This window comes from Thalia democratica, chromosome 4, assembly GCF_965202585.1.
Source record: "Thalia democratica chromosome 4, ktThaDemo2.hap1.1, whole genome shotgun sequence".
NCBI classification, from domain to species: Eukaryota; Metazoa; Chordata; class Thaliacea; order Salpida; family Salpidae; genus Thalia; species Thalia democratica.
In genome coordinates this window covers 1,179,213-1,191,474 of record NC_139168.1, presented here as the reverse complement: position 1 = coordinate 1,191,474, position 12,262 = coordinate 1,179,213, and the positions used below count along the sequence as shown (strand labels likewise).

Genomic DNA, 12,262 nt, shown 5'->3' with positions numbered 1-12,262 from the left:
AAAATAACCTGTAGCAAGGTTTATACGACATTTAAGAGAAAAATGATTTAAAAATTTTTATAAACAATAACTTTTTGCTGATATTTTTTAGTAATGTAATGAAAAATACTTAAAGTTTATTACAACATACTTTAGTATCTAAAATACAGACAACTTATCATATAGACTGCGGCACTTAAAGAAATTTTCACTTAAAAACATACCTTTTTTTAATGACAACTTTGTAATGAAAACTAGACTCTTAAATCGATACTTACCAACTAATAGTAGTTTCTGGTTTATTAACCTTTGTGGTATAACATAGTTTTTTGACTACTGTAAGAAATTTTACTAGTAAAAGTTATCTTTGCTTGCAAAAGGCTGCCGACCCCTGATATAATCATATAACTATTTATGATTTCTGATAAAATTCTTTAGCTGCTTCACGCTAACTGAAATGTGTGCACACTAAGTTTAAATAAAATATGTGCACCCCAAGCATATAACTGACTTTTTTGCTCTCCAGAATATCTATCTCGAATTTCCCATGAAATGTACTTAAGACCTTTTTTTGCTCCAAACCATAAATTCCGGAGTATGTTATGTAAAACTCAAAATTAATTTTGGCACCTCTACAATCTCTTTACCCCTCATTTTGTTTACCCCAATCTCTTCGTACACACCGTGAAGACCTAAAATAATAAACAACGCTACAAATTTCACAAAATAGAAATTATGTTAAAAAAAACACCTCTATAGCTTAAAAATGTTTAATTCGTGGTTTATAGTATTAATTAAAAAGTGGCCCCGAAAACACACAATCTATTATTACAAGCTCATGCAAATCTTGCAAAGTATCGTTGGAAAAATCTTGAAGTATGCGAAATAGTAAAAATATAGATAAAAAAATTAACTACAACATTAATACTTTTACGGGTTCGATAAATTTTAGATTTTTAAACCAATTGGATTTGATAAAAATCATTTTTTATCTTTAAAGCTGCAGTCACTCAATAAACATATTATTATAAATCCAGTTTTTGAAGACATTAGTCAAAAAAGGTCGTTTAGTTTGTAAGTTGTACAATAAGTAAATTTTCGCAAACAGTTTATACACCTTTATGAAGTTTAATTAGTTATAATTAAATTCTACCCAATGTTCTTATTAACTATAAATTTGATACAGCAAATATGCAAAAAACTTTTTTGACAAAACTAAGCTATCTACCAAAACTAATTACTAAAAAGTTACTTAAATAATCTTAAACTGTCGTCAATGTTTAGTTTTCATTAATTTTAAAACTCCTAAAGACACGTTTAGGAACCTATTTTAAAGAAAGTTTCTGTTGTTTAGAAATATAAAGTTTAAAAACATGTAAATTTTTATAGTTATTTAAACCAAAAAAAAGTGTAATCACTAACTCTGAAACCACTACTAGAGTTTGTGAGGTTTTCAAATGTACTGAAAATTTTCGATGTTTATTAAGGCAATCGTTTTTTACCTAAGTTGATTTAAATAACAAGTTAAAATCAAGCATCGTCTTTAAAGAATTTAATCATAAATATTGTCCAAAAACAAAATATCAAAACCGACAATGAAGTTTCTACTACAAAAAATTATTGCAAAAATATACTTAAAACGACTTTGGCTTCTTGGCCTTCAAATTTTTGACTAATACTTGTTTTAAAATAAATACTTTTTAAAACCAATACTTTTGGTAAAAAAGTTATTTTTAATTTAATGATGTTATTAAAGATTTTTGCATTCACGCTACTTCGAGTTCTAAGTATTTAAATGCAGTACAGTCTTTTTGACAAAAAAATTAAAGTTTAGCTTCTTAATCTTGTTTATAAGAGAAAATATACCTACGTGAAAAAAACAGAAAATTTCCAACTATGTAGTTTTTTTTATGTAGGAAAAAAAATACAAGTTTACTATTTACAGTGACAAAGGTTAATTAAAATTTAGCAACAAACAAGTTTATAATACTTGAAAACAAAAACTGTATTAGTCAATATAAAGTATTCTGCTTTTTTTTTTGTTTGACCCTTTTAATAAATACTTTTGTTCATTTCTTGTCATGTATTTATTATTGTTTGTATGATATTTTAAGATGAACCAATCATCACTGATATACAAATTATAACTTAAAACTCAACAACTGGAGTTAGTCTCAAAAAATTAAAAATTTTCCTCTTCTTGCTACGTATTTTATATTACTTGTGCAGTTTTTTTCAATAAGTAATTACAACTTATTTTTGAAGATCTAATCTTAAAAATAATATAAGCCTTCTAAATTCAATGGTTCGTTTTTTTATGACAAGTTACTTTCTTGTAGCAAAATAAGACGGTTGAAACTTATGCAAATAACTCACTTTGTTATTTTATAATTACATAGTTCTGTTTTATTTTAGCTACATATATCATTAAAACACGAATACATTTATTATATCAGTTAAAAAATAACTAGCTTAATTGATTATTTTTTGAAACATTGACACAAAAATAAAATATATAACTTTCAAAAATAAATTAATCTGTTTTTTACATGAAATATCTCTAACAGATCAAAAACATTTTAAAACTTGTATAAAATTCAAAAACTTGTGTTAGCTTTGTTTATTTAAAATTTTGAACAAAAAGTTTATGATTCAGTTTAATAAAATGCTGTGATTTTGAAATTTTTCTAGTTGAAACTTTTAAAAACAAAAACAATAATTCTTTAAAAAGTGAAAACTAATTAGTTTAAGGAATTATAGTTTTTCTGATTGCTTGGGTCTCCGTTCTCGAAATCAACAAGGGGAACGTCATTTGAAGATCCTGAAAATGATAGAGTTTTAATAAATACAAAATAATACAAAAAATAACCTGAAAATCAAGTTAGTTATAACAAATTAAAAGGTACATTTTTGCAAACTGATATTCAAAATGTAAAAATATAAACATCAAATACAAAAACCAACTCAGTACAAACGCGAATCCAGGCTGGATTCTGTCCTCCTTGAAACTGATGCTTGGTCTGAATACCACGTGACACTTCTGCCTGACAACGTGCACGATTGCTGCCATGGCAACCAGGAAGAAGGTCCCGCTCACCACCCCTGCCGCTATGGCTGCTTGTCGCAAGTGGGCGCCATCTTACAGTAAATTGTTTGAGTTAAAAAGTGAATTTTTATTTTCATTGATGAAAATGTTTTTAGGCTATAAAATGTTCAAGTAAGTTTGTAACATTTCTACAGTCTAAAAAGAAAGAAGAATTTTATTTTCAATACATGCTTGTTGAGAACTTATCCAGCAAGTTTTATGAATACAAGTTTTAATACAAAATATAACAGTCCTTACAACGCTAAAGACTAAAAGCCCATTTTAAAAACAACGTTATAAATTTATACACACAAGTCCCCATTACAATCAAAAAGTTTAAAAAAACTTAATCAAGTTTTTCATTGTTTAAGCAACACTTAGGCTTATATATACTTCATTACATACATGATGATAAATCAGAACTTTAACTAAACTTTAACTAAACAGAGTAAAAAAATCAACCTTGTTCAGTTGAATTCAAGTTTCTGTTATATTCAAGAGTCTCTGCAATTTCCTCATCATTGTGAGATTTCACCTCGCTAAAAATCCCAGTAAGATCCAGAAAGTAGGGTCCGTACGAAAGTTGAAAATCTGAATGTTGGTACGATGTCGTGTTTGAGCACGTTTGGTTGTTCTGTAAGGATTAGTATTTTTACAAAATTTATATGCCATATTAACTCGTTTTTTTTTTCTTCAAAGTTTTTTTTTACAGAAGTTTATTTAACTTAGAGTTTGAAGATAGACTTACTTAAAAGATTCAGCAGGTTTGACTTGTTTGAATGTAAATAATCAGTTTTTAAGTATTTAAAAAATCATACTCTAATCATAGTTCTAAAATATTCCAATGGATAACGCGCATATAAGTTTGTTCTAAACAATAAAAACTTACTATAGTTTCAGCGCATTCTCCAGCGGTTTCACATGACGTCATGATACAAGTGATGTAATTGACTCTTGTGACGTAATACTTGAACTTGAACATGTCAAATTTCCATCTGTAGTGATCCTGTATATTCTCAACAAGTTCCACTGTTGCGTCATTATCGCTGGTGCAACTGGAAATATTTTAACTTATTAATTTATTGCATAGATAACTAATGATTTTTAACTTCTTTAATTTATGTTCTTAGTATGCTTATATTCCTGATATCACTAAAATTACTTCGTTAAAATCTTTGACAAGCTTGCTAAAACTGCGTTGAATTGTATTATCAGTTTAACACTTAAGAACAAAAAGTACAAAAAAAATAGGTACTTTAATAAGTGTGCTATTAGAATTAAACTTAAAAAGAAGGTTTATAGCTGTAGTTAAGAGAATTAAAATTATGCTCTTACTATGAAAAAAAAGTAGTACTGCAAACACTTATTTATTATGTAAAATATATATACCTGGTTTTTGTAAATGTTATTGCAAGTCTTTTAGTTAGTACCATGCATAAAATTAAACTTATGTATAATAAAATGTACTAGTAAACATACGTTACTTAGGTAACTATTCAAGTTTTAAAATACTGTTAATTATCAAAGCTTAGAAAATTGTTTATCCATTTGAACATAGTATTTTTATCATTTTAGAAGAAAACTAAAAATTGAATGAAACTAAACTGGTACTATTAACCAAAAACTACTAACTATGATTTTAAAGTTCTTAAATTACAAATAACATAAAACAAAAACCGCAAAAAATATTGATAATTTAGCAAGGAAGTCATACCTATTGTCAAAGAAAGTATGATTTTCAAACGGACTGGATGCATAACATTTGTCAACTCTAATCTGGTTTACAAAATCCAGTCTTGGTTCGAACTTAATTTGAACGTAGGCTGGAAATTTGTTCTGAAATTTTTCAATGTTGTTTTAGATATATTTTATTTATTTATAGTTTGTACACGTAATAATTCTTATCAGCACTATTAAGTTAGAAATATATAAGACTTTAATATTAGTGTTTAGTTTAAAGCACTGTCAAATAAATGTAAAAAATAACTAGTGTATATAACTATTCTAAATAATCTAATTAAGGTAAGAAAGTGTATTATGGAAGTATGTTTTTTAAATAGATAAATGTATTAATGTTTAAAATGTTACAAAAGTTTAACAAAAGTTAACTTAGTACAAATATAAATATCTAAACTGTTATAAATTATATAGTCTTTTACATATTTAATTTTACACAAATAGTTCAAATACTTTTATGAGTAAGTTTTTTAAAACGATATCTTATTGATAAAAGTAATACTGGTAAATCATGTAAACAAGCTCATTAAAACTAATTTTAGTTGTCAAGTTTTAGTAACAACAACAATTAAACTTTCTTTATACATGCACAAAAACCACATCTGTATTTACATAAAAAACAATACTTAATACAGGTATAAAAATATATAAACTGGTTTTACTTTTTTTTACAAAGTTACTAAGAAAAATATTATTTTGGTAACTGAAACAAATGTCTTAATATAAATTATACTGTAAGTCTTACCAACACGTAAAATTGTACAAACTTAATCTTTATTTTTGCCAAGAACAAAGATGAAAATCAACATTATTTATTAAGATTTTCAACTTTGTTTACACACATTTAATGCTTTTTGTTGTGTTTTTCAAAACTGAAGAAATTTCTAACATAAATTTGAAAATTTAAAAAGTTGTGTTACTTAAACAAAATAAGAAAACTTATGTACTAAACACACAATAGTTCAACTATTTATGCAAATTTGTAATTTTCTTTTTAGTAAAAATTTAAACTTGCTTTCAAAGATGGAAATGCCATGAGATTGATATTTGTCAAGTCTGAATAAAACGGACCCCTGAAAATCTGAAGAGACGCTTTGTGACCAGCTCGTGTTTCATGTGAACTGTATTGAAAATTGACTTTCTTTACATTAAATAAAATGTAAGCTTACGATTTTAACAACTTTTAAGATTTAAATTTTTTGCCTGACAGTAAGAAAATCTTTGTAAAAACAAACATCGCTTAAAATTATTATTTAACTTTATTTCTGTTAAAATACGGCTTGTGATATTAACATATTAATTATGTTATTCATTATATATGAAACAAATCAAGTCTTAAAATAAAACTATCATAAATCCTACATTTAAAAAATTTAACTGTAATAAATAAGTTTATTGCTTATGTATTGTAAATCTCTAAAAAATTTTTAATTTATTTACGTTTCATCATTTATTGGTTTAAGCAAAACATAACTTTATAACTAAAACTTTATCACTTTTTAAACATTCATTTGAAAAATAGTAACTATAAAAATGATAAACCAAAAACAAGTTTATAAACAGTGTTAATAACCTTTTAAAATATTTTTGTTAAAAGTAATAAAAAAAGTGTTATTTTGTAGCCACACGAGCAATTATTTTTAAACATTTTCTAAAACATTAAGTAAATAAACATTTTAAGCTTTACTACAGTTCTATTTTGATACTTTTAAGTAACAAACATATTTCATTATTTATATTTTGAGTATTAAAAAAACATCATAGGACAAATGTACGTAATTTTTGTAGAACCTTGTGATTTTATCAATTTAGATTAATTTAAAATAAATACTTTACTTGAGTTTCGTGTAAATAAAAGTTAATGACGTCAAAAAATTGTAAAGTTTATAAGAACAAACCACTATTTATTTTTTAAAACATATGTTTACACATTATATACAGTTTTTTTAACTTTAAACAAATTTAAAAAATAAAAAGTTTTTATATGTTCTTGTATAGCTTGGTTATGAATAAAATTTCTACATAGGATGTTTGATGAAGTAATAATAAATGGTTTGAACCGTTTAGTATAGCTTGAATTATCTAACCTTAAGTACCTGAGCGTAAATAAAACTTAAATCAACCTATAAATTTACTAGGATGATTTACTAGGGAGATAACAGCTTAAATATCATTCAAAAACAGGATAAAATATTATAAAATTGATCTAAACAAAACTAACAAATATGTTTCAATTTTTATCAAAATTCTAAACAAAACAGTATAATCTATTTAACAGGTTAAAGACAGTTTAAGTTTCTTAAAACTTACTTTACTTATTGTAACTAAATAGTTGGTAAAAAATTATGTTTGGGCAAAACTTTAACAAAATTAAATGTAAAAATAACACAAATGGTGAAATTATGTAAATTCATATAAAAAATTTAACTTAAATTTAAAAAAAACTATAAACTGTTTATAATAAAAGTCTTAAATGATAACCAATTGTTATTGACGGAAAATAAGTTAGAAGTTGAATTTTAAAAATCAGTTTCAAAACAATTCTATTAAACAGACAACAAAAATTACAATAATATTCTTCAAATATAAGTTTCAACTCACGATTTATGAGAAGAAATAACCTCAAAACTTTCAGCTCCATTGTACAAACAAGTTATATTTTTTATTAAAGTAATTTCATCTTTCAATGTACTATAGAAATATATTGTGTTTTCGTACTTTCTTAATTTTTCCGATGTCTGTAAAAGTTATTAATCAGAAAAAAGTTACTTTTTTAAAGTAGGAGGCCAAGACATTAAAAGGTATCCGTTGTGTACGACCCGATAACCGAAAGGTTCTTTCTTATACCATGTCCTTAGAAAACAAATTTTATAAGCGCATTTTTTGTCGTTTAATAAACCAATATACTAGACCAAGTTAGCAATAATGACTATCTTTGCACTAAAATATTAGAAGAGGTTGAAAGAAACTTGTATTAACAACAGAACTAGTAGAATTACATTAACTAGTAGAATAACTTGTCTCATGTTCTTAAAGTTTTACTTTTTACTTTAAAAATAATTAGAAGCAAAAATAATCAAGTTGAAGTTTTTTGACAACAAAACTAACATGTTTAAGAGTACCACAATCAGTTTCGCTGTCTAAAATCAAACTCATTTTGAAATCATTATATCCGCTGGGTTGCGCCACACAGGAATCCCCTGTCTTGTTACTGAAGAAGAAGTGTTTGTGGTACGGATTCTTATCGTAGTTCTTTATGACGTCATAGGGTAGTATTACGTCGATTGTTTCCGGTTTACACGTCACACATATTTCGTCGGTGGCACATTCTCCTGATAGAAAAATGTTTCTATTGTATTGATTTTAAGTGTTTGTGTAAGTTTTTAAGAAAAACAAAAACTAAAAACTTTAATCATGAAAATACTTAGAGTATTATTGTGTAATGATTATCCTGAGAAGTAAAAGACTTTTTAAATTACTGATACTATTTTACAAAGCAAAAACTAATTTAAAAGTTTTAACAGTAAAAGTAGTCAACACTATTGTATAGTTATGTTGTTTATATACTTCAACAATTTTAATACAGTAAACATTAAGAAATAATAAAATTGAGAAAATACACAGTTTATATTTTTCTCCATACCAACATATCAGCTATTATTATAACATATTATCTTTTTTTAAATAAAGCAGTTAAATTAAGACAGTTTGTGTTTTATAATAAGCTATTTATTACTAGTTGAGTCTATGCTTTTCAAAATGAGATTACAAATTTGTAATAGTTGACTTAAAAATGTTTATTTGAGTCTTTTAGTTATACAGAGTCTTATAAATGTAAACTAGCTGATTCGTTAATCCGACAAATAAAAGCATTCTTAGGTTTTGTGACTATAGTTACTCAAAAACTTAATGATAAGTTGTTTTATTATAATTGTCATTTTTAACTATTATGATTATACAGAGCTTTTTAAAAAGTTGTAAATAAACCTTCTAACAAGAATTAGTTTTCAATTAAGCATTAAACTTTTAATAAATACAATTAGAGCATTTACAATTGTACTTTAATGGACATGATAATGAAATTGGCGCTCAAAAATGGTCAAACAGTCTAAATAAGTATTTAGAATAAAGGATATTAAATAATAAAACAGATGTGTAGCTTAAAAATCAATTCTAAACTAACTTTTTCTATTTGGAATGTGAGCAGTTTTTTATTTTAAAGTTTTCAAAGTTAAAAAAGAAATGAAGTTATACTTGATTAATGTTTAAAAAAAGATAAAAATATCAAAACTATGTTTTATACTTTTTTGAAGTTAAACTTATATCACTTTTGACCAAAATCTTAACCACAAAATATTTTAATTTTAGTGTAAGTTTCAAATTTATTAAAATAAGTTATAAAATTGTAAATGCTTTTCAATAAACTCAAACGGCTATATTTTTTTAATTCTAATCGTACTCTGTAATTGTCTAAATGATCTAAATTTATAAGCAGATAGTTTTTTTTTTAAACTTTTGTATATCTTAGATAAATAAATGTTTTTTATACATCAAAATAAACAAATATAAAAATCTCAATTTTACTAAACTACATTACAGCAAATAAAATTACTAGTAAAAATATACTTTAGATAAAACTTTAAAGACTTTTCTAACTTACCTCAACTTTCAAATCTTATTAATAATTACCACAACAGCTTAAGCAACGGCTTAAAATTATATTAAAAAATATACTTACTTAGACTTAAACAAGTAAAAAAAAAACGTCTTAGCAACAAATATGTTGTAATAAAAAAAATTAGAACGTAAACAAATAACAATTTAACTAAACATAATTATTTACAAAACTAACCTTTTATAGAATCTATTCGAAAAAACAAAACAAATAAAACACACAAAAATTTTGATAAAACCTTAAGCACCATTTACTTTCTACATTCACATAACTTTCCAATAAACATCACTTTAATTTCAATTGAAACGTATACAATTCTACAGCATGTGATGTGCTTACTAAAAGCACGTTACAACTGATAAGTTTTTCTCAAATGACCTAAGGCGAAACTTGTAGATAAAATTACAGCTGACTGGAGAAACTTGTATATCATGAAGATTTCATGAATTGTGCTTTTTAATGGGAGTTTGTTTTGTTTCGGAATTTGTAAACATAAATAAAATGATTACCTAGTGTTTTTACTTATCTATGAAGTTGATAGATTAATTGTACTTAAAGAACAAAAAATGTTTAAAATATGACTAAACATGTTACTAAAAAGTGTTTAAAAGCCATAGACCAGCTCTATAAACTTATGCGTTGAAAATAAATATCTAAACTATTTTGAATCTATTTATTGCTAAATGGTCTTCAATTGAACATGTTCAAATTACGAATACGTTTAAAACAGGGTGCATAACATTTTTTATTGTTCACAAAAGTTATAGCGGTAATAAACTTAATTTTGCAACACTTGTATACTTGATTGTTATAACATATAACTTTTATCTTTACTTAGTTTTCGATTACAAACAATATACTTCTAAACTAACGATCGGATTTTAAATATAATACTAGTAGTTATTAGGTATTTACATTGTAACTGAAAAAAAATAGTTAGTTATGGTTTATTGGTGTATAAAAATAATTTTGAAAACATGATTTATTTATTTAATCTATTAGCAAATGGATATATTTAAATGAAAAATTTAGCACTAGAAATTTTAAATGTTTAAGTTTGTTTTTATAATTTGTTTTTATAGTTTTTGCTAACAATTTAAATTTAACTTTGTAAAAATGTAAAACGAAGATGAAAAACATTTATTGAACGACAAAAATTCAGCTAATAAAACTAAAAAACAATATTTTTCAAACTTTTATACACTTGTTTTTACTTGTTAAACGTGCCTAGTTTTTTTTAAGTTTTTAAAATTTCCGATACTAAAGACACGTATTAAAATATTTTAAAAAGCAAGTTTTATGTAACTATTAAAAGTTTAAAAGAACCTTAAAACTTTTTTACAAAAATCAATTGCGCTTTTAAATCGGAGAAACAAAGCAAAAAACTGTTGTAATAATTTTTAAGTATAAGTTAATTATTAGTTATTTACACTATTTAGTATAAAAATAATTAAAATCTTAAGCCTAGCTTCTATACTGTGTACACGATATGTAAAAACAAAAAAGTCTTTTTTTAATTGCACGTATTTATCTACTAATTTTTAAACCTAATAAGAAAATTTATAGGTGCATATGTTCAAATTGTTAAAGATTAAATCTAAAATGGTAAAAATACTTTTGTTATACTTAAATTATATAAAAATTTATGCTACTTAATTTCTTAATACTATTTGTATTATAACGTTTTTAAAATTTAAGAAAAAACGCTTAAAATTTGCAACGAAAAATTTAAGTTTTTTTAAATCATAAGTAACTTGTTCCAATAAATAGTTTGTGAACCTTTGTTTTAGCCAACCTTTTTGAAAATGTTACAACTTTTACAAATTATTTTTTCAGTTACATATTACAAAAAGTTTTAAATGTTTTTAAAACTAGTTTATTCAACTAATCATGTTTGCTTTAATTAAATTTGTTTGTTACATTGTACATAGCATTACAAGCAACTTTTATATTAAATACATTTTTTGTGTTTCTAGTGATACACGACTTTTTATAGCGTCTCACTATAACTTCAAGTTGTTTATATGCGTAAATACAAAACATTTCAAAACCAAACAAACGATTTGTTTATTTTTAGTTAATTTTTTTAACAATTTACGAAAATAAAACTTGTATCAGTATTATTGCTCAAATTAGTTTTACAATGTGTATTTTTAGAAAGTATAAAATTTTTAGAGCAGAAATATTTTTTACGAGTACTAATGCATATAAAACCTTTAGCAGACACATTTATATTTAGTTTCAAAATAAATTTGACGCCTATCATAAGTTTGTGTTATAAAAGTTATAGTAAGCTAGCTTAAGGTTTGTTTGAAAGTTTGGTTTGTTACAAAGTACAAACACATATTTATTTAAAATTGAAACATAGTTTAACTAACAGTTAAGGTTTATATTGAAATTAAACTTAAGTGTTATAGTCACCAATTCATTATTTGAATATAATTTCAGTGTTCTAGGATTAACTAGTTGTTAATCTTAAAATAAATAAAAAAAGACTTTTTTACATTGGGTTATTTTTTTTTAATTCTCTATACATGTATGATTACTTTTTATGTTCAAGTTGTATAGTTTGTCTCGTTACAATAATGTCATTAACTGTTTTTTTTAGTTTCTGTTTGTATCACTCAAATATAACTCTACCTTTATTTATCATTCTTTTTTCTTTTGGTAGTTTTAATAAATTTTTACTTAAATTATTTAACGGATCTTATGAGCAAAGGTGTGTTTTTAAATAATTTAATCTAAACTTCGTTTAAACAGGCTTTAACTAAATATTCAGTTTGGGA

General features: G+C 24.4%; 1 protein-coding gene across 1 annotated transcript; it reads right to left on the bottom strand.

Moving 5' to 3' along the window:
• Positions 1-2,412: 2,412 nt before the first annotated feature.
• LOC145834725 (uncharacterized) lies at positions 2,413-9,796 on the bottom strand. The gene is made up of 9 exons (XM_082942229.1): positions 9,654-9,796; positions 7,910-8,133; positions 7,403-7,539; positions 5,817-5,922; positions 4,779-4,900; positions 3,954-4,119; positions 3,527-3,698; positions 2,944-3,117; positions 2,413-2,800 (listed from the first exon to the last, which is right to left on the bottom strand). Exons 1-9 carry the CDS (start codon positions 9,724-9,726, stop codon positions 2,721-2,723), a joined length of 1,254 nt encoding a protein of 417 aa, XP_082798355.1. The 5' UTR covers positions 9,727-9,796; the 3' UTR covers positions 2,413-2,720.
• Positions 9,797-12,262: the final 2,466 nt, after the last annotated feature.

Bases quoted from the DNA above. Each gene is read 5' to 3' on its own strand.
- LOC145834725 (XM_082942229.1), bottom strand. From the start codon at position 9,726: ATGGTGCTTAAGGTTTTATCAAAATTTTTGTGTGTTTTATTTGTTTTG. The intron at 3,699-3,953 runs GTAAGTTTTTAT...TAATCCTTACAG, and splicing joins GAGAATGCGCTGAAACTATA to AACAACCAAACGTGCTCAAA. The intron at 3,118-3,526 runs GTTGATTTTTTT...ATTTACTGTAAG, and splicing joins CTTGAATTCAACTGAACAAG to ATGGCGCCCACTTGCGACAA.